General features: G+C 40.6%; 1 protein-coding gene across 4 annotated transcripts; it reads left to right on the top strand.

The window, feature by feature from the left end:
• The first annotated feature begins 41 nt into the window (after positions 1 to 41).
• Positions 42 to 19,705, top strand: ZFP2 (ZFP2 zinc finger protein). Of its 4 annotated transcripts, XM_059175882.1 has the most exons (5): positions 42 to 124; positions 2,348 to 2,443; positions 11,529 to 11,664; positions 13,813 to 13,902; positions 17,727 to 19,705. In XM_059175882.1, exon 5 carries the CDS (start codon positions 17,804 to 17,806, stop codon positions 19,190 to 19,192), a length of 1,389 nt encoding a protein of 462 aa, XP_059031865.1. In that variant the 5' UTR covers positions 42 to 124; positions 2,348 to 2,443; positions 11,529 to 11,664; positions 13,813 to 13,902; positions 17,727 to 17,803; the 3' UTR covers positions 19,193 to 19,705. The 4 variants fall into 4 exon arrangements, with proteins under 4 accessions (XP_059031865.1, XP_059031863.1, XP_059031866.1 ...); XM_059175880.1 differs by lacking the exon at positions 13,813 to 13,902; XM_059175881.1 differs by lacking the exon at positions 13,813 to 13,902 and having other exon boundaries at positions 50 to 296.
• The last annotated feature ends 2,680 nt before the right edge of the window (positions 19,706 to 22,385 follow it).

Below are 22,385 nucleotides of genomic sequence, written 5' to 3' on the forward strand. Positions count from 1 at the left end.
CGCAGTGACAGCCGCGCCGCGCCGCGCCCCTGCAGCCTTGTGGGAAATGTAGTCCGTCGCCCGGGGCTTACGCGCCGGGGAGGGCTGCGTCCGCACCGGTTGCTCCCGCTCCTGCTGGGAGAGGGTGAGTGTGGGGCCGGGGTGAGACGCACCGTATGGGACTAGAGCCAGGAGGAGGCCCACGCAGGAAAAGGCCCGGACGGCCGGGCGAGGCCCCTGAGGGGCGTGGCTGGCGGTGGATGGTTTGGGGGCCGTGTCCTCTCAGTCCCCGCGCGGCGCCGGGCCGCTCGCTCCAGGTGCGCCCTCTCTCGCCCCGGGAGCCCGGCTGGGTGGGAAAACCGAGAGATGAGGACCGTCACCTCTCGGGAGCGGTGAGGGCGGGGGACCTGGTGCAGCGGTCCCGGGCCCGAGGGCTCTGGGAGTCACTCAGACCCTGGGCTCCTCCCCGCCGCGGGCTTTCCCCGGGCCCCACTTCAGAAGTCTCTGGGGATGCCGCACTTGGTGCGCGGTCTTGGGGCTCCAGCACCTGCCCTTTGTGTCCGCCTCATTTCGCGGACGCGCCATCTGCGGTGTCTGATTACGAGAGGCGCTGGCGTGGACCCCCCTTGACCCATCTAAGAATGGGGAGGTCGACCCCGTGCAGGTTTCTGTTTCAGGGAATCGTTTTATTTTTTTAAAGCCATTTTTTTCCTCCGTCTCCCCCAGTCCCCCAAAAAGGATAAGTTCACTATAGGAAAACTAGAAAATTCAGAGGAGCATTTCAAATAAAAAATTATTTGAAAACTCAAAATCTGCATGTTGGCATATAAACATAGAAAGCCTTTGTTTCTAAACAAAGATGTGGACATTAGTGTCCTTTCCATTTACATTTAAAACCGAGCTTTGACAGACATTTGGAAGGGGTTTAAAGAGCACAAATATTGAGCTCCATGATTTTTTACAAATGTTTTTATCTGTGTAAATACCACTCGAATCAGGTAGAGAATAAGCTTTTTTAAAAAAAATTAATATTTTGAAAACATACAGTTATGTCAATTTTTTAAAACAAGTGTCATTTTAAAGAGCGTGAAAAAAAAGTGTCTGTGTCATATTCAGTCCTTCCTTTAGGCCTTTACATTATTTCTCAGGTTTTTAACCCCCTCATGTTATAAACCATATAGGCCATCCAGCTACACACATCTTTGCATTCCTGTCTTATTCTTTAAATCTCTTCATATGAAAATTTCTGGATCATACTGTAAGACTTTTGATACCCTCCCACCTTACTCTCTCCAGAACAGTAGTAGTTTATAAGCATTTGCAAGATAAGGATGTCTGATGGATCCACTCCAAGTCTGGGTGTTCCTGTTCTCCAGCTTTCTGAGAGGTGCAGGCAATAGGGTTGTTTAAATGTGTGTTTTGAACACTAATGAATATTTTATGAAATGCTGAGGTTTGTTTTTGAATTCTATATATAATACAGTGTTTTCTTACTAGGTAGAAATGTTACATTTTCTCATGGTTAGGCATGGAAACAATCCCTTCATGTTTGGGTCTTTGGCATCATTGCTAGGGGGCCGTCTATCCCATTATCACAAAAATGTTCATCTGCAGTTTCTTCTAGTACTTTAATTTGATTGAATGTGCAAATTTTATTCTTTTCCAAATGGTAAGCCCTCGTTCCAAGTTACTAATTCATTCTTTTTTCACTGATGAGAGGTTACTTTTTCATATCCTGAATTTTTACATACAAAATGTTCTCGGAATTGTTTGTGTTGGCAGGATTTTAATTTGTTCTACTGATCCTTTTCTCTGCTAGACTATAATCCATGATGGCATGGAGAGAACTTGTTTATGGCTGTATTTATCCTTTCCCCTAGGAATCTTGCCTGGTACACAGTAGGTGGTCAACATTGTATCTGGTGCATGAATGACTCAGTCTGTTCAATCAGTGTGTTCTAATTACTATAGCTTATCTGATACCTGGTGGGCAGGTTCTCCCTCACCACTCTTCCTTTTCAAATGTTTCCTGGCTGTCCTTAAAGGACGCACTTAACTTTAAAAAAGATATTTTCCATAATTATCCTTAAAATACTATTACTTAAGCATAACTTGGTTAGGAATGTGCGAAGTTTATAAATTAATTTCAAAGAAGTGACAACTTAGATATTGTGATAGCCTATCCAGGAATATGGTATGTTTCTCTGTTCATCCTTTATATATCTAGATAAGCTTAGCAAAATGAACTTCATGAATATAAATATCGTTTCCTTAAGAAGGTACCAAACATTTCTTATTTGGCTGATCTGTAGGTATTTGTTGTTCTTGCAGGCGTCTCATTTCTCATAGCTTCCTTTCCTTCCCTCAGCTCTGCTTCCTCTGGATCCTGCCCATCCCCTAGAAGGATGGCACAGGAAGGAAAGAGAAGGTGATGGCTATTGGGCCTCTGCTCCTGGCAGCTAAGGTGAGTGCATGTTTCTCTCTAAACCCTCTCCCTTACTCCTTAGCACTTATACCTGTACCATATGTGGGCTTCACTGCAGAGGATGGGGCTACTGCAATCTCAGAATGTTAGATATTTCCCATAAATCCCCCCCTAGTGGGGGGCTTTAGTGTACCTCAGCTCTGTCCTCAGCAGCCTACTTCCTTATTCAGCTGGAAGCCCTGGTCTACTGAGCTTTTGGTGCCATTCAAGCATCATCGAAGGAACAAAAATCATATGAAAGATAGTCTGGGTGCTTATCGGGTTTATGGACTCTCAGGGAACATAAGAGAGGTCATCTCACTCAAATAAATAAGAGAGGTCATCTCACTCAAATAAATATATAAAATCTTAAAAAAAAAAAAAGAAAGAAAGAAAGAAAGAAAGAAAATGGAATTTGCTAGTTTTATTAGAACCTGGAGTTTTTGCTGCTCTGGAAAAAGAAGATATCAGGGGGACTTGGCCCCAGGAGACCCTAAGTTTTGTTTTGTTTCTTATGGTTAGGCTTACTTAACTTTGTTTCCTATCCCACAGGACTCAAGGTGTTTTTCTCCATTCATAAGATCATGTATTAGCGTTCTCTCAGATATGTCACTTATTTATCAAAAGAACAAGTTTAAAAAAGGCTTCAAGAAGACAAGTACTAACTGTTGTGATTTATGTTTGTCCTACTCTCTCTCCTTAGTATTATCAAGCTCAGTTAAGAAAGGCATCATAACTCACAAAAATGGGCAGAAGAAAGAGGGAGTTTCTAGAAAAGAAGGTATAAAGGGGGAGCATTCAGAAGATTTCGGTTGATGAAGGTTGCGGTTGGCTGTCAGGAGCCTTGGTTTTATTTTATTTAGTTAAATAGTGTTAATTAAGTTTTTTAATCAGATTTTTTCCCCAGGTGTAATTTTATTTTATTTTTTTTTAAGATTTTATTTATTTATTTGACAGAGATCACAAGAAGACAGACAGGCAGGCAGGCAGAGAGAGAGAGGAGGAAGCAGGCTCCCTGCTGAGCAGAAAGCCCGATGTGGGGCTCAATCCCAGGACCCTGGAATCATGACCGGAGCCGAGGGCAGAGGCTCTAACCCACTGAGCCACCCAGCACCCCGAGGTGTAATTTTACATAAGATAACCCATTTTAAGCATATTATTTATTAAGTTTTGACAAATTTATGCACCAACATAGTCATTACCCCAGTCAAGCTACAGTAACAGTTTCTTCACCCCAGAAAATGTTGTCATCCCCTTCCAGTCCACATCCCCTGCCTCAGGCAATCACTGGTTTGATTTCTGAATACTTCAGTATGTATTTCCTAAAAACAAGCTCTCATTTTACATCACCAAAATATAATTACCAAATGAAGATACTTATGTGGACACAGTACTGTTAGCTAACCTATAACCTATAAATCTGGTCCAGGACCTAATCCAGATCACAGCTGGCATTCAGCTGTCACATCTCCTTAGCCTCCCTTCACCTGGAACAGTTCCTCAGTCTTTGTCTTGGAGGACCTTGACACTTGGACCTGGGATGTATCAGTGAAGCACTGGAGCTGTTCTCCTTTTCCCATCTTTCCTTTTTAGGCTGGTCATTGGACTATGAATCACCCAAGTAGGACTTGTATTTGCCTTTAAACTACATCTTCTTTTTATGAATATACATACTAGCTGTGTAGTTGTAAAAAAAAATTTTTAAGACTATAATATATAGTTGCATGTCTCAAACTGTCAAAAATATGCACAGGCACACATTCTTCTGGCCTTTTAAATACCTGTTTACATGCTTGCCCAGTTTTATACTGGGTGGTTTATATATAAAAGAAGGCTTTTATGCAGTGTGGACATTAATCCTTTGCCATAAATCATTATTATTTATTCCCTGTCATTTCTCTTAAATGTGTTTATAACATCTTCTGCTATAAGTAAGTTTTGGAGTTTTATGCAGTTAACTTTCCTTTTCCCTTTGTTTGGCTTTGGAATCGTGCTATGAAAGGCTTTCAGTACCCTAAGAGTATATAAACATTTTTCTACATTTTCTATTAATTTTATTCTTTTAAACTGACATCTTTGAGCTATCTGGAATTTATCATATATTAATGTGAGATTGGAATATAACTTCATTTAAAATGTGTAGTATTTTGTTGTCCATCGGTTCATTCAACAAGGACTGAGCACCTGCCTATCACGTGTTAGGCAGTATTCTAGATGCTGGGAAAATGGTGGTGAGTGAGACAGGCTCGGTCCCTTTCTCCTAGGTCCTGTCTTTCAGAAAGGGAAGGCAGCAGAGAAGAAATAATTACTGAGGACATTGTTAGGTGCTGTGAAGGCCACATAGCAGGGTGGCATGGTGGAGTATGATGTCTGTTTTAGCTGGGTAGAGCTGGAGTGGCACTCTGGAAAAGATGGCATTCCAACTGGTGTAATCTGAATAATCTGCTTCTTTCCATAGATTGGAAATGCTACCTTTAATGTATGCTATGTTTATATATACATTACATAAGTTTTTCTAGGTTCCATTCAGTCGCTCTATCTCTGCTCTAGTACCACACTATTTTATTTGTTGTTTTAGATTTTATTTTGTTATTTCATAAAGCAAATTCTCCCTTGGTTTTCTTTCCAAAATTTTGCATTACAGTACTGTTCTTTTACAGTTATCCTTATAGTCAAATTTTATTACTTTTTATCAAGTTTTAACAGTAACAAAGTATGCAATTCTGATTTGAATTCCATTAAATCTATATCAATTTGAGGAAGACTGCCATCTCTTACAATGTTTATTCTTCCTATTAAAAAACTACCCTTCATTTTATTCGGATCATTCATAATGGCTTTTGTTAAGTTTGATCACAAGGATCTTACATATCCCTGTTAAGTGTTAAGTGTATTCTGGGGTGTTTTGGTTTTTTGTTGCTATTGTGACTGTGATTTAAACATGATTGAGATTAAAAAAAAAAAACAAAAAAACTGGATTGCTGGGGCACCTGGGTGATTCAGTCAGTCAAGCATTTGACTCTTGGTTTTGGCTCAGGTCATGATCTCAAGGTCCTAGGATCGAGCCCCATGTTGGGCTCCATGCTCAACAGGGAGTCTGCTTGAGATTCTCACCCTCTGCTTGTGTACCCCAACCCCAACCCACAAGCTCGTGCATGCATTCTCTCTCTCTCAATTAATAAATCTTAAAAAAAAATAAAATAACAATTGGATTGCTAAGAATTATACCTGAAGAAAGACATTGTGTTGCTGTGGTGCCTCAAACTTCATCACTGTCATACCTTCTTTATAAATTATGCTTTGATCACTTAAAATATCCCCACTTATTCCATTTGGTTCTCAGTCTTTCAAAGGATAACAATATCAAAAAGCCTGCATTTTTAGGTTTAAGAAAACCTTTGCACGAAAGAGACAAATCCATGAAGCTGTTTATTTCAAACACCATGAGTTAACCTGTGCTTTTAATGTAGCGCTGGGGAGAAAAGACCATACTAAGTGGAAAGGCGAAAGGGAAAAACCTCTGAAGGGATTAACAACAAATACGTTTTGTGAGCAATATCATTAAGTTTTGGTCTTTAGGAGCCCTTTTATATAACTCAGGGGCCCACAAGATGTTTTATAATAGAGACAAGCTCTGGGAGCTCCTTACTAAAGCTGATAAAAATCCAGGAAGTGGGGAATACTGGCATATAGCCCATAGAAGTCTGAATCTGGGCTTTTTTTTTTTTTTTTTAAGATTTATTTACTTATTTATTTGACAGACAGAGATCACAACAGATGGAGAGGTAGGCAGAGAGAGAGAGAGAGAGGAGGAAGCAGGCTCCCCGCTGAGCAGAGAGCCCGACGTGGGGCTCAATCCCAGGACCCTGGGATCATGACCTGAGCCAAAGGCAGAGGCTTTAACCCACTGAGCCAACCAGGCGCCCCTGAATCTGGGCTTTTAATTTTGCCCAATATATTCAGCTAACAAGGCAATTTATTGGGGAAAAAAAAGTGGCTTAATTTTTGGAAAGAGAATATCCTATTTCTGTTACCTTTTTTCCTGTTCCCACATACATTCTATCTTATTTGATATTCATATGTTCTCCTCCTAGTTTCTTTTTTTCTCCTTGTTTTTTATTTACACTGGCCTGCTGTATCTTGTCTCTACCCTACCACCCCTCACCCCACACACATACACACTTTTTAACTTTCTGGTATGTTGTTTAGGTATATCTTTTGTATGTGCTATATTTGAAACCAATTTTAGAGTTTTTGTCTTTTAATAGAGAAAGTCAACTGATTCACGTATGTTGTTACATAAGTATCACGTCTTTTTTCTGATTATTTAATGATTTATGTTTATTATGCTTTCTTGTTTCCTTTCTTTATATTTGTTAAACTGATGGTTTTTCTTGGTTCCTTTTTCTCCTTTCATAAAATGGAAATTCAGCCACATAATTATGTCCTTCTAGAAGCTACCTTCACATTTTTGGACAATATTTGTGATTTTTAACATTATGTTGATATATCGATTAAATAAGTATTAGGAGGAAATAATGAGGTAGAAAGATAATGAACTCTGCCTCAGTGCTGACACTTTTCCTAGAAGTTCACAGCGAGCAGGATGTAAAATACACACATTTCTTGGGGTGGGCTTCGTGCCATCGCTGGTTTCCAGGCCTTTCCTCTCCACTACTTTTCTCCCCTTTGCCCACTTACATAGCACAGCACTCTTTGTCCTTAAATGAAAGCCTCCTCAGTGGCTTTATCCCCATTTCCTTGTCCTTACTTCTTTCCATATCCACCGCCCCCCCCCACCACACACACTCTCTCTCTCTCCCTCTCTCACTTGCTCTGAAGAGGGCTGGCCTTTTCCTCTAACAACACGAGGAGATAGATGGCCTGGGGTTTGAGTCCCAGCTGTGTGATCATGGAGAAATTATTTAGCCATTCTGATCCTCAGATTCTTCATCTGTAAAATGATGACTGTACTGCTAGCAATCTAGCAGGTTGTCATAGGGGTTAATGGGGTGAGGTGTGAGACTCTCCTATTAGCGCAAAGCTCAGTACAACAGTGAGTACTCAATTAGTGCTCCCTCCTTGTACCAGGCTTCTTCAAGAAACAGAACCCATAAGCTGAAGAGTCCCCACAATCTACCCTCTGCAATTTGGAGGCCAGGAAAGCCAGAGATCTGGGACTGAGGGTGTAAGTCCTGGTCCTAGTATGAAAGCTTAAGAGCTAAGAGTACTGTCTGAGGGCTGTCGCAACTCAAGCAGAGGCAGCAAATTTGTCTTTCCTCAGCGTTTTTGTTCTCTTTGGGCCTCAATGGATTGGATGATGCCCTCCCACATTGCTGCAGGCTGATCTTTACTCGGTCTAATGACTCACTGGGAGCACCCTCACAGAAACACCTAGAAATAATAATACTTTACTATCTATTTGGGAATACCTTAGCCCAGTCAAGCTGACACATAAAATTAACCATCACACTCATTAAACAGATACTGAATGCTTACTGTGTTTTACTTCCTAATCTAAGGGCAAGAGAACAGGGCTGAAATGGGCTTAGAAATTTGAAATGCCACTTTCAGGTCAAGCTGGATGTGTTCTTGGACTTCTCAACCATATTCTGCAGGTACCATGTTTGTACATGCTCCCTCCATTAACTGGGATTCTGCCTATATTGTAAAGCCTGAAATTCCATGTGCTGCCTGGTCATCGCTGAGCCTCATGGGGCTCCAAAGCCCTGGCTATGAGTTCCCCTGGGTCTTCCTGCCCCAGCCCAGCAAGGAAAGCACCCTAACTAGCTAACTGCCCTATCAGCCAGACCGGTGAATCCCTCCCAGTCCTCAACCTTAATAGGTTTTGCCTCCCTACCAGCCCATAAAATTGTTCAGACAGGTCGACTGCAACTTTCTATGGTCACCTTGCTCTCTTGTCACTAAAAAGCCTGCTTCCCACAGCCTGCTGGTTCACAGGTACACTCCCTGAATGGTCCTGCATGGGGAGGTAGTTCCTCCTTCCCCAGGCTATAAGAACATGTGACTTGTAAATTGCTGTCAGCCTCTTCTGCCTGGTGCTCGGTGTCATGTGTTCAGTCATCTTGTACTCTCTAAGGTTTGGGATCCCTCCTTCACCAACAGGGTAAATGGGAGGCCATTAGAACACTACCTACTCTTTGCCAGTGGTTATCTAGGGCAGCCTTCAGTATCTTTCCCTATTACTCTCTAATACCTCCTCTTCCATCCTTACAAGTCAAAGCACATTCTTTTTATTTACTCATTTTATTTAACTATTTGAGAGAGCACATATGATGGGGTGAGGGGAGAGGGAGAGAGAAATTCTTAAGCAGGCTCCAATGCCCAACATGGGGCTCAATCCCAGGACCCTGAGATTACAACCTAAGCCAATATCAAGAGTTGGATGCTTAACCGACTGAGCCACCCTGGCACCCCAAAGCACTTTATATTACATTTTTCTCTGGTCATTTCATGATAATGTAGTGTTTAGTTTCTTTTGGCAGATAAGACATTTTTCTCACACAGATCTTTATCCTGTCCCTTCTAACATGGATTTTTTTTTTCCCCCACTTCCCTCAGGGGGTTTTATTAGCATAATCCTCTGAGCAAGAATTTATAGTTTCAGGAGTCAGTGACCATCAGGGATGTGTCTGTGGATTGCACTTAGGAGGAGTGGATTTGTCTGGATTCTGCTCAGAGGAACTTGTATGGGACAGTGATGCTACAGAACGACAGTGAGACTTGGGTTTCACTGGGTAAGACCTCTTGTTCTAATTCAAAATCTCCGTACTGACATTTTCCCCCACCTACTGCCACCTTGTACAACCACAGAAATTCAGAAATTTACACTTGCAATCCTCATTGATAGGTCATTGTTTTAGGATGGTTGCTTGGTGTCCTCTCTGGACATGGAATGGAAAACGGAATCTTCAGAAGACCGGATGGGGAAGGGACAAGGACAGGTACTAGGAGTGGTTATTATACTCAGTTCGGAACCCAAATGTACTGTCTCTCCCCCAGAGCAGGGCATCAGCTTTCCAAACCAAATGTGTTTTCTCAGCTGGAACTTGCAGAACTGAGCTGGATGACAAATGGACTTAGAGTGTGCCTCTCCAGGTACACATCAGGCTGCAAGGACTTGTTACTGAGTGTGTACCCAAGGAAATCCCCACGGAGCTCCCTCGGTCTCCTGGAGTGACAGCAACCCTGCCTGCCCTTTATTCCCTCAAAGGTCTCTGCATTACTCATGTCACTCATCCTTCATCCGTCTCGCAAAAGCCCTCACCATGGAGGGAAGAGTGTAGGAGGATCAAATGAGTACTACATTTGTAGCACTTATTTATTGCTGTGAACATCAGTAAATGTACCAATTATTACTGCTTTTCTGTCTTTATCTGTAGTTTGAATCCCTGTCTTTCTATTTTCTTCCACTTTATATTCTCTTTCCTCTGTTTCGTGAGTCTTTCTTCTCAGCCGTAATGTGTATCCATGACTTCTTTCATTTAAATGTTTGTCAGCTTTCTTAAAGGAAACTGAGGGTTTTTTCCCTGAGTTGCAAACTTGTATATGTGTTTTAGTCTTCATTTGAAAACAAATGAAGATGACGTTAGCTTTTCTATTTTCACTAGTAACCTCACGTTCTATACATTCCCTTTCTCATTCCTCAGGTTTCAATCTGGATTCCATTCTCCTCTAAACATTTAATGTCTTTTTTAGTCTTTGTTAACTGGTTTCTAATCCCCCTTAGAAATGAAATTTCTGTTAGAGGTTATCACTGACTTTCTTCTGGAAAGAAAAAAAAAAATTTTACAGTCTTTTATTCTCTATTCAATATGAAAGCATTTCTTCTTATACACTTTTTTAAATTAAAGGGATAGGCATGTATTTTTTTTAAATCTCTGTATAAATAGTATATGGCTACCTAAGTATAAAGCAATAAAAGAAATCAGTAAAAGAACATGTTGATAGGAAAAAAAAAAAAAACAAAGAATCTTATGAATGCAAGTTTCCAGTAAGCTTTCTAAAGAATAAGATTTGGGGCACCTGGGTGGCTCAGTGGGTTGAGCCTCTGCCTTCGGTTCAAGTCATCTCAGGGTCTTGGGATCCAGCCCCGCGTCGGGCTCTCTGCTCAGCAGGGAACCTGCTTCCCCCTCTCTCTCTGCCTGCCTGCCTGTCTACTTGGGATCTCTCTCTCTGTCAAATAAATAAATAAAATCTTTTTTTTTTTTTAAATAAAGAATAGGATTTTACAAGAATCACTGGGTCAAAAGATGTATTTTTTATGATTCCTGCCACACATTGCACAACTTTGGATATTTTATGTCTCTCTGAATGTCTGTCTAGCCACTAGTATGCAGGCTCACTGAATTGTCATGATTGAGCTAACTTTGCTTTATATCCCCTGCCTGGCATGTTGCCTGCCAGAGTAGGTATTTAATATATGTTTGTTAAGTGAATACTGAATGACATCAAGTAGAATTTTTAGAAATTAGGTGAAAATACAGGTTTGAAATTTACAATCTTATCTGTGACTTGGTATCATGAGTATTATTAATTATCAGGATGAGGGAATGAGAAAGGCAAAGCAGCAAGGATGGGACTCCAAAGAACAGTAAGACTGATTTGGGGCCAAAAATGCCCCAGTGAAGGGGACAGAAAGAGTCATCAAAGGAGGAGAAATGTAGGGAAAGCCAAGGGAAGAGAGAAGTGGGAGAGTAAACATGCCAACCAAGAACTGGAGGGTGCTGTTGGCCTTAGCCAGAAGGACGCTAAGGATGTGGCGTGGGGAAGGGTACTCTTGTTGCAGAGGGAAATGGGCTGTGGGTATATGAGTAAAGAAGCAAACAAGTAAAGACATTACAACTAGTTGTTTCAACAGGGTTCACGTCAGAGGGCAAGGAAGAAAGGGCAAGAACTGAGACAAGATGGAGGTTGGTAGGTACCTCTGGTTTTCTTACCAGCAAAACAACTCAAGTGTATTTACAAGAGTAGAGACGAGAAACCAAAGCCCCAGAAAAGTGGAGCCAGAGGATGAAGCCCAGAAAATTGGTGGTGTGCTAACTCTGGGTCTTGTTTTTTCCAGGTTTTGATGTTATTGCCAGATAAAGCTACCTTTTAGTCTTCTGTTCAAAACCAAGACAAAAAAGTGTGGAGGACTGAGTGCTGTGCTCGGCTCTTGTCCAGCCATTCTGACTCACTCTTTGTAACCATCTAAAGGGGTAGGTACTGCAGCACCCCCTCTTAGGAGAGACCAGTTCAGAGATGGAATGACATGCCAGAAGTTGAACACAGGTTTCTAGTTTTGTTTTGTTTTTGCCTTCAAGTTTAATGCTAATTCTGAAACAAAAAAGTTGTAACTTTTCTTCCCTTCCTTGCTATGACAAATAGAACCTTAATGTCCTGGCCCAATTTTTCTTTTAGATGATTGTTTTCTTTCTTACTTTTTTTTTTAGAGAAAGAGAGTGAGTCTGGTGGGGGGGGGGGGAGGTGCAGAGGGAGAGAGAAAGAATCCATGCTTGGCACAGAGCCTGACGTGGTGCTCAATCCCACGACCCTGATATCATGACCTGAGCCCAAATCAAGAGTCAGATGCTCAACCAATTGAGCCACCCAAGCACCCCAGTTAATTATTTTCTTTTTCTGTACAAAGGTTTTCATGTGTATAGGTCTTGAATTAGATATTGCCTATATTTGATAAAAGCTAAGTAGAAAATGTGCAGATAGAAGTTCTGTTAGAGACAGCATTATCACTAGTAAACTTGTTAATGTTGAGACAAAGATGGGAATTATTAGCAATGTGGAAAGCAGTGAGGTTTTAGCCTCTAATCAGTGGTCATTAGACTTAAATCAGTTGGTGAAGTACAGTCATGAAGAAAACAAACAAGAACATGTGCAAAGTATTAAAATCTATTACCAAAGATCTTGTCTATGAAATAAGATACAGTTAGGGATCCTGTAACATTTTAAGCCCTCCAGGAAGCCACCCTTTATTACCCCTAAATGTAGAAACCTATTATTTGTGTTTTATACATGACTTTGTATCATTCTCAGAAAAGTACTGGGTGACAATCTGTGTGTGTGTTTCTATGTCTGTGTGTGTGTGTACATTAACATGTATGTACACAAACACACAGAATTTATATACTGTTACGGAGTCCCTATTTACAGAGTTCCTTCTGCTAAGCTGAGCCTCCTTCATGTTTGCTACAGCCCTGTCTTTGCCTCCATCAGTAGGAAAACTAATCTGAAAGACCATAAATGTAGAGGTATCCAAAGTGCATTGATCTTTACACAGCGCAGACCCACACCTGCCTTGGGGCCTCTGCACTGGTGGTTCTTTCTGTGTGGGTTGCTCTCCCTGTGATAGTCCTGTGAGTCCGTCCTTAGCCTCTAAAGTCTTGCTTCAATATCACCTTTTCACTGTGGTCTTTCCTGAAGACTCTCTGTGAAATTACAGACCATTCCCCTCACCCATCATGCTCCCTGCTTCCATCTTACTGCTTTTATTTTTTTCTGAAAGGCATGCCACTTAAATTTTAAGTATTTTACTTATTTATTATGTTGGTTGCCTTTCTTCCTCTCATGGAAATATAAGTTCCTTAGGCCAGAAATGTGTTTTGTTCATCATTAGCACTCTAATCAGCACCTGGTTCAATAGTGATTCTTGAAGAGATAATTCATGTTCAGAGGGTCAGTCTGGCTGCTAGATGGAGAATGCACTGTACAGTAAGTAGCGAGAGTGTTAAGTAGGAAGTCCAGTCAGGTGAATACTGAAATTATCTGGTGGAGTGGAAGGAGTAACTTACCAACTACACAGGGGATTGAAGAAAGACAAAAAGAAATAAAAACTTGCCGTAGGAAGAGCCGGACCTGCTGCCCGAGGGCTGTACCTGCCCCAGTTCTCTTGGGGTGGGTACAGTGGGTACAGTAGAGGCTCTTGGCCTCCTCTATGACCAGTGTCAGCCATAAAGACTGAAGGATCTGTGTTCTCCCAAGGTCCTGGGGGCTCTTGTTCATGTCCTGAGGAGTACCAAGATTATATAAATCCTGTAACTAGACATTCTAAGACAATAAGGAGAATGAGCTATCACTCCAAAGTCCTGTTTAGGAAAAAATGAAGAGAGGGCTATATATTTTTTTAACACAAAATAATCATGGTAATGATAACAGCTAACAATCAATGACCAAGCATATTGCTGTGCATGTTAACAGGGTCCTTGTTTAATGAGACAGCAAAATAGCAAGCATCTGAAACCTCATCCAGTCCTAGAAGAGCTACAGTTTTTGATCCTTAGTGCTCCCATCCCAACCCCTCAACACTTCACTAATTCGGAGTACAGTTACCCTAACAATTTTGTGTTTTCCAGGGAGACAGTCATGTGATCTGAGAAAAGTAAAATTTCCTCTCCTCTAAGTTGTCTAATGTGCTGGTCACACTTTGGGAACACTATTAAATAGTAAGCATCTGTTCCTTGATTCTGTTGTTAGTATGAATTCTGGTGTTTTATGTGTATTTGATACATTGCTTATACTTTTGTTTTTGAATCAGGATCCAACGTTGGATATTATCAAATACTTTTGAAGCATCCCTCATGTCCTACTAATATATTGTTGTATATGTTGTCAATATATTCATATAATTAATATATAGTATATATTATATACAATATATAATAGATATATATTGTGTAATATATAATATTAATATAGTTTATAATGTTATATGATGTATTATATATATTACATAATATAACATATTATATTACTAATTAGTAGCATCCTGATAGTGACATTCTGGAACTCCTGGATTAAATCCTTTGTTCAAATCAAATATCTAAGCAGTAGTTCAGGAATGGCTTCAGTGTACTACAATTACTAAATCTTTCATATTTAAGAATGTGTTTTGGTTTTCTCTACAACATGTACGGAGTACTGGCCATGTGCAATTCTTGAGTCACATTGATCTTTCCTCAGTCCCTGAAGACATGGCTTCACTGTCTTTCTGGAGCAATCGCTTCAGTCAGTTTAAAGAAAATTGTTGGTAATCCATTTTTCTTTTCCTTCAGCAAATCTCCAAAATTAACTTTTAAATTAGATCTCCAAATTCCATGAAGATATATGGAGTCTATTAAGTTTTCTTTAGTACATAATGATGTTTCAACTTAAAATTACTAGTATTTTCCAAAATTGCAAATATTTTGTTGTTCTCATTTTAAGAAATGTCTTATAGACAATATAATATACTATAGACAATACATATACTATTTAGCAAAAATCTACACAGAAGAGGCCTTTATAAGTACTAATTTTTTTTTTCTTACATCAACACTATACACTAGGTGCCATTTAACAGCTGAGCAAACAGGAACACAGACAGGTTAACGTAGCCTTCCCAAGGTCACACAGCTAAGTGGAGCCAGGTAGCCTGGTTCAAAAGTTGTTGTCTTAACCATTATGCCATACTGCTTCTCTTTATAGTTCGTGATGATAAAGATGAACAAATAATAAGGAAAGCAAACACTAAGGCACTAGACCCCAGATTTAGAAACAGAACATTGCTTGTATATTAGAAATGCTTTGTGTGAGCCTCCTTATTCATGTCCTCTTACCCAAGACAGAACCATTCTTCTCACATTTGTGATAATTCCCTTTCCTCGCTTTTACTTACAGTACTGCCATCCATAAAGGAATCTCTAAACAATACATTTAGTTTTAGTCGTTTTTAAACTCGATCTAAATGGACTCTTACTACATACATTTTTTTGTGTGACTTTGCTTAAATTATTTACTCATTCTGATTATTTTACATAGCTTTAGCTAATGTTCTCTGTTGGTTCAGGTTGCTATCACAGAACACCACAGATTTGGTAGCTCTAACATCAGACATCTATTTCTCATAGTTCCTTGGAGGCTGGAAGTCTGAGATGAGAGGCCAGCATGGTTGGCTTCCTGGTGAGGGCCTACCTCCTACTTCATGGACAGCTGCCTTCACACTGCATCCGCACATGACAGAGAGCATAGAGAGGGGAAGCAAGCTCTGTCATGTGCGTCACTTCTTATAAGGGCTTTACCTTCATGACTTAATGACTTCCAAAGGACCTCCCCCTCCTAAAGTTATCTCATTGGGGATTAGGCTTCAACACATGAGTTTTGGGGAGACATAAACATGACATTTTTAACACTCACTGTTTTCAGTTATTCTGTTGTCATAAATATTTCACAATTTAGTTATCAATTCTATTGCTGGTAACATATGGGTGGTTTCCAGTTTTTTGCTCTTATGTACAATGTTACCTTAAAAATTATGAATTGTGGTACACCTTTGCAAAGCAGATTCCCTAAGCGTATGTATCTACTAGTGGGTTTACTAAATCACAGTCTCTGTACCTGTCCTACATTACTAGGTAGTGTTAAACTTTCTCAAACACCTGAACCAAATTACATTTCTACCAGTGGTATGTGATATTTCCATTACAACACATCTTTCTAAAATATGAAGCTATCAGTCTGCACTTTCTTTTCCCTCAAGTAGATGTTACTCACTGGAGCTTTAATCTCCCTTCTCCTGGCTACTGTTGAGATTGGGTATCTTTGCTTGTTTACTCACCATGTCTCCTTTTCTCAAGTCATTTGCCCATTTTTCTGGTGGGCTTAGTGTTCCACAGACACTGTTTTCCAGATCTAGGTTCTAGTCCTGTATGGGCCATGTGTTGCAAAGATCTCCTCCCAGTATGTCACTGTTTTTGTTTACTTCCTTTTCGATACCTTTTGATGACTGGAAGCATTTCATTATTCTTCCAGTATTTATTTTCCAGGTGGTTTTTATGGTTTTTTCCTCATTCTCCTGTTTTTGTTTCAAATTTTTATTTCTTAAACCTCTACATAGTTTCCAAATTTGTCATTTTCTGTGTATCACTTATCTTGAATGAGGGCAGTTTGGTCTGGAGTTTGTATTTGTCTAACAGTGTGAATGGCTCCTCTTTTGCCCTTTATGTTGCTTACTGGGTAGAGCTTTGGTTGGACAGTTGGATGTAATATAGTGACGGGAGGAGGCAGCCTCCAGTTCATGTGTCGCCTGTCGATATCCACACTTGATTGGATAGGTCCTTTCTGGGGTTACGCAGTGGTGTGTGTGTTTTAGAAGTGGAGCCTGCATGGCTTTCCACTTTTTCTCTTTTTTTACATAAGCAGGCCAGGTTGCAAGGGGGTGGTTTAGTTAATGCATACCTCATGCTTCATAGTAAAGCCTCCTGTCCACAGGCCTTTTTGTTGGTTCATTATTGATCTTGGCTCTCATAATTTTGATCAAGCTGACAGCTGATTCTCAGACTGTAGTTTTCTGTCCTCTGCCTCTCATCTCCCCTGGCCGCTTTGTCTAGGATAAGAAGTGGGATGTGAGAAAATAAAAGTCTGAGTGGTCGCAAGGTCCCTCCTTCAAGGCCCTATCTCAAGCAGCTCAACAGATCCTGCTTTGCCTCTTCCTGCAACCAGTTCACATCTCTAATGAATGGGACTTTAGGAAATGGTAGGGCCCTATACGCCCCTTTTACTTAAAGAGAATGAGAAACTTACAGCCTGTTGAAAGTTGGTGGTAAGGGGAACCTTTAGATTGTGTGATCGTCCTGTAAGTTTCAAGAAGGTTGTGGCATTTTATATTCCAAACAAGTGTGTTCCTGAAGGGTAGTTTATATGCATTATCTCACTTAATCCTCATCTGATTATTTTTATCTTTATTTTATATCTGTAAAAACTAAAATCCAGAGAAACAACTAGTTAAGAGGGTACGTTAACAGCCAGGGTTTAAAGCCAAGTGTGTCTGACTCCAGAGCCAACAGTTTTTGACGGTGTCACACTGTAGTGTTGCACAAAGATTTAGTGTCAGAATCAGAGGCAGCACTGCAGGGGAGAAGAAACTGCTGGTGGGAATACCAGGACTTTCTGATCTGCCTGCCCCGATCCCAGCTTATCTGTATTTCCCCTTCATTCCATCTTCATTATTCAGCCATGCCCAGAGGTCAGTGATTTCAGTGTCCATCCCTTCTGCATACTCAGGCTTACTCTTTTCTCTGCTTACTACCTCCTGTAGTTCTTTTGTTATTTATGAACTAGTTCACTGTTCTTTCCCTCCCTTCTGTTTTTCTTCCTAACTGTAGACATCTCTGAAAGCTCTCACATGTGCCCCACAGTTATTCTCAGTTTCTTTCTTTCATTCCCATCATATACAGTTTTTTGTCTTCCAGCAGAGAAACCAATGTATATTTGATTTTTTTTTTTCCCCCAGACTGGGAGACAAGACTTGAAACCAGAGAATCAACGACAAAGCCCACCATTACTGAAGATTTATCCTATGGGGTAATAATGGAAAGAGGTCTCTGGCCTTCTTTAGGAGAAGCGTGGGAACCTGATAATTGGTTAGATGGAAAAGAGAAAAACCAGGACAGACATCCGCACCAAGTGGCCCTTACTCATAAGGAAACCCTCCCTGAGAGGCGGGCATATGGTGGTCATGAATTTAAAAGATGTTCTAGTCAGAGGTCAGTCTTTGATATACAGCAAAGTGTTCCTGTGGGACAAAGGCCCCATAATCAGAATTCATGTGGCGAAGACACTAAACAGAATTCTGAATTAATTAAAGCTCAAAGTATGTTTGTAGGAAAGAAAATCTATGAATGTAATGAATGCAGGAAAACCTTCAGCCAGAGCTCATCTCTTCTTAAGCACCAGAGGATTCATACTGGGGAGAAACCCTATAAGTGTAATGTATGCGGGAAGCACTTCATTGAACGCTCCTCCCTTACTGTACATCAAAGAATTCATACTGGAGAGAAACCCTACAAATGTAACGAATGTGGGAAAACCTTCAGCCAGAGCATGAACCTTACTGTTCATCAAAGAACTCATACCGGAGAGAAACCCTATCAGTGTAAAGAGTGTGGAAAAGCTTTCCGTAAGAATTCATCCCTTATTCAACATGAAAGGATTCATACTGGAGAGAAACCCTACAAATGTAATGAATGTGGGAAAGCTTTTACCCAAAGCATGAATCTTACAGTTCATCAGAGAACTCACACAGGAGAAAAACCCTATGAGTGCAATGAATGTGGGAAAGCCTTTAGTCAGAGCATGCACCTTATTGTACATCAGAGAAGTCATACTGGAGAAAAACCCTATGAGTGTAGTGAATGTGGAAAAGCCTTTAGTAAAAGCTCAACCCTTACCCTACATCAACGAAATCACACTGGAGAAAAACCCTACAAATGTAACAAATGTGGGAAATCCTTTAGTCAAAGTACATACCTTATAGAACACCAGAGACTTCACTCTGGAGTAAAACCTTTTGAATGTAATCAGTGTGGAAAAGCTTTCAGCAAGAATTCATCTCTTACTCAACATCGGAGAATTCATACTGGAGAGAAACCTTATGAATGTATGGTATGTGGAAAACATTTCACTGGGCGATCTTCCCTTACTGTACATCAGGTTATTCATACTGGAGAGAAACCTTATGAATGCAATGAATGTGGAAAGGCCTTTAGCCAGAGTGCATACCTTATTGAACATCAAAGAATTCATACTGGTGAGAAACCCTATGAATGTGATCAGTGTGGAAAAGCCTTCATTAAGAATTCATCCCTTATAGTGCATCAGAGAACTCATACAGGAGAGAAACCCTATCAGTGTAATGAATGTGGAAAAGCCTTCAGTCGGAGTACAAACCTTACACGACATCAGAGAACTCATACATGAGTTTTTTCATTGAACCCTTCACCAGGATTAACTCTTCAATGATAATCAGATAAAGCATGTAACACAGAAACCTAATAAATGTAATTATTGTAGGAATCTTTTAGGTGAAGTATAAATTACTATATCAGATAATACCACTGCAAAGAAACCATATAGAATAGAGAAATCTTAATTCAGAATGTAAAACATTCCTTTACACCAGAAGCTTTAAATAGCTAATGTTCTAAACAAAGAAGATTCATGAAGATAAGTTCTATCGTATGTCATAGTGTAGATCTTTGGATATCAGAGACTTCACACTGGAGAGAAAAGGTGAGAATGCTAAACTGGACAGCCCAAAGACCTGGTATGTAGTCCTGATCTGCCACTAACTTGGACAAGTCACCTACTTTCACCAGGTCACAGTATCCTTATTTGGTAAATGAGAGATTTTGAATTTAGAAGGTCTCCATGGTCCCTATTAATTCTAAAATGCTATGAACCTATAAATATAACCAACACTGGGAAATCCTTGATCTTTTACCATGTTATATGTGTTATCTAGATGCTTCTATTCCACCATCTGGTTTCCTTGGATGTTTTGGGTCAAAATTCTCTACCTCTACCAAATCCTATTATTATCCATCCATGTTCCTCTCCCCTCTCCCATGCTGTTATTTTCTCCCATAAATCATAAACTGGTTGCTACCGGGTGATGAAACAATTGTACGGATCATAATGCAATAGCATGCTATTTTGAGTTCTCAATTAATAGTCATTAAACTACTGTTAAGCAAGCTAATTATTTAGAAAACAGTGTTAACTTAAATATAGTCTCTAAGTACATAGGATTCAAACATGTATCTTTGTACCATACTCTGTGTCAAAGTGAGAAGGAGAAAAAGCTAGACACTAATGGACATGAAAATGTGACATAGTAACAAAATCTTTGCAACTCAAAACAATCATAGGTTTTATAGATCTCCAGTGATGACATTAGATTTAAATGAAATAAATTTCATTGATTTCATACATACTTAAAAAGTGCTAAGTATGTGACAGACATGATTAGAAGATCAAAATGGGTAAGATATATTCTTTGCTTTTTAAAAAAGATTTTATTTATTTATTTGACAGAAAGAAAGATCACAAGTAGGCAGAAAGGCAGGCAGAGAGAGAGGGGGAAGCAGGCTCCCTGCTGAGCAGTGACTGTTAGGGTCAAGAAGACCTCAACCTAGGGAGGTGCAGAGAAACAACACTAAGGCAGCTCTTTCTGCAACAGCACGGGCTTTATTGTTCCAGCATGCTGGGGCTCTGCAGCATACCCGAAGATCAGGCAGAGGCTGAGAGCCCTGATCAAGGGGAGCATATGGTTTTTATACATTTTTTAGACAAAGGCTTGGCACAAAGCCACAATCACAGTGACCTCTTTACACAGTTACAGTTCCTGGTATGCTCTGCACAGTTTACATTTTTCAGTTAGCCATATCTTATCGTCCGGGTGCAGCTGGGGTCAGGCAACTGTGAAACTAGGACAAAACAGTTCTCTTCTTTGTTAACCACAAGCATAATTCAAGACATTTCTTTCTTTCTTTTTTTTTTTTTTTTTAAAGATTTTATTTATTTGACAGAGAGAAATCACAAGTAGATAGAGAGGCAGGCAGAGAGAGAGAGAGGGAAGCAGGATCCCTGCTGAGCAGAGAGCCCGATGCGGGATGCGGGACTCGATCCCAGGACCCCGAGATCATGACCTGAGCCGAAGGCAGCGGCTTAACCCACTGAGCCACCCAGGCACCCTCAAGGACATTTCTTAAGCAGGAAACGTGCTTAAGATGCCCCGATGTGGGGCCTCGGGGGAATGGAGGGGAACACAAGGGGAAGGCCATGTTCCTACTTCTCAAGGTTCAACCGGCAAAGCAGCAGAGCAGTCAGAGAAAAGCAAGTTAGCAGAAGCTCCACACAATTTAACTCTTTCAGCTCTGGATCTCTTCATGACCACCCCCCCAATGTGGGGCTTGATCTCAGGACCCTGGGATCATGACCTGAGCCGAAGGCACAGGCTTAACCCACTGAGACACCCAGGTGCCCCTATTCGTTGCTTTTTAAGGGCTCAACTAAAAACTGGCCTGGGATGGGAAAGGAAGAATTCAAGCAATAATGAGGCAGAATCTAGATAATGTGGTAATTGATTAAATGTAGGAACTTGAATTTACTTGGATGGATGGAGTACCATAATTAAGAACACACAAAGTTGACAGATTTTTGTGGGGACATGGTAAGTTCAGTTTGGGGGCATTTTAATGAGTCTGTGGGTATCCTAGTGAAGATTCCTGACAGACACTAGAATAACTGGCAGGACAATTATGAAGGGTGCTCTGAGAGTACTCTCATTGAATGGGGGAGGTAGAGGAAGTGGAACCAGTAGGAGCTGACAGGAAACAGCAACCAGAAGGAAAATGAAAAAACAGAAGGAAAAATTAGAAGATGGTAGCACAGAAGTGAAAGAATTTCACCTAAGGTAAGAATAGTTAATACTTTCATATGCCATGGAGGGTTAAAGTGAGATAAAAATTTAAAATGGCCTTTGGTTTTGGTTACCGAAAGCCTTTGCTAAATATTAGTAGGTTGAAGAATGAGTAGAAGGACTCATTAGCTTGCCTGAGGAAGGAGACACAGAGAAAGATAACTAGAGGGAGACTGGCATTGAGAGCGGGTATATCTATCAGAAGAGCTTTATGGCTACAAATACTGGAAAGCCCAGTTAACAAGGCTTACAAGCAAGCAGGGATTTTTTTTCTCCCCTCTTAACAAATCTGGAGGTGGGTGGTATTGTTTCAAAGCAAAATTCAATATCTTTAGTTTGATAGCTTTTCCATCATGGTCACATGATGGCTGTTCTGCTTCAGGTAAAGTATCCGATTCAAGGCAGGAAGAAGGAGGGTGGGAAGCACCAGCAACATCTGTGCCTTTTATCAAAAGAGGTTGTCCCAGAAATTGCTCAGAGGACTTCCGCTTATATCTCATTGACCACAGCTGTGTTACATGGAGGCCAGCAGCAAAGGAGGCTGAGAAACTAAATACACTTCCAGCCTCTAAAGTGGAGGTAGGCAAAGAAAAGGAGGTTTGAGCAAGGTGTTGATGTGGCCAATAGTCTGACGAGAGTGTGTTTGCCTGACGGCTGAAAGGAAAGATGTGGGAGAGTGGAAGGTACAGC

The sequence above is a fragment of the Mustela lutreola genome, chromosome 5 (assembly GCF_030435805.1).
Source record: "Mustela lutreola isolate mMusLut2 chromosome 5, mMusLut2.pri, whole genome shotgun sequence".
Taxonomy (NCBI): Eukaryota; Metazoa; Chordata; class Mammalia; order Carnivora; family Mustelidae; genus Mustela; species Mustela lutreola.

What these genes read in the sequence shown, in the direction of transcription:
- ZFP2 (XM_059175882.1), top strand. Translation starts at nt 17,804, where the DNA reads ATGGAAAGAGGTCTCTGGCCTTCTTTAGGAGAAGCGTGGGAACCTGAT.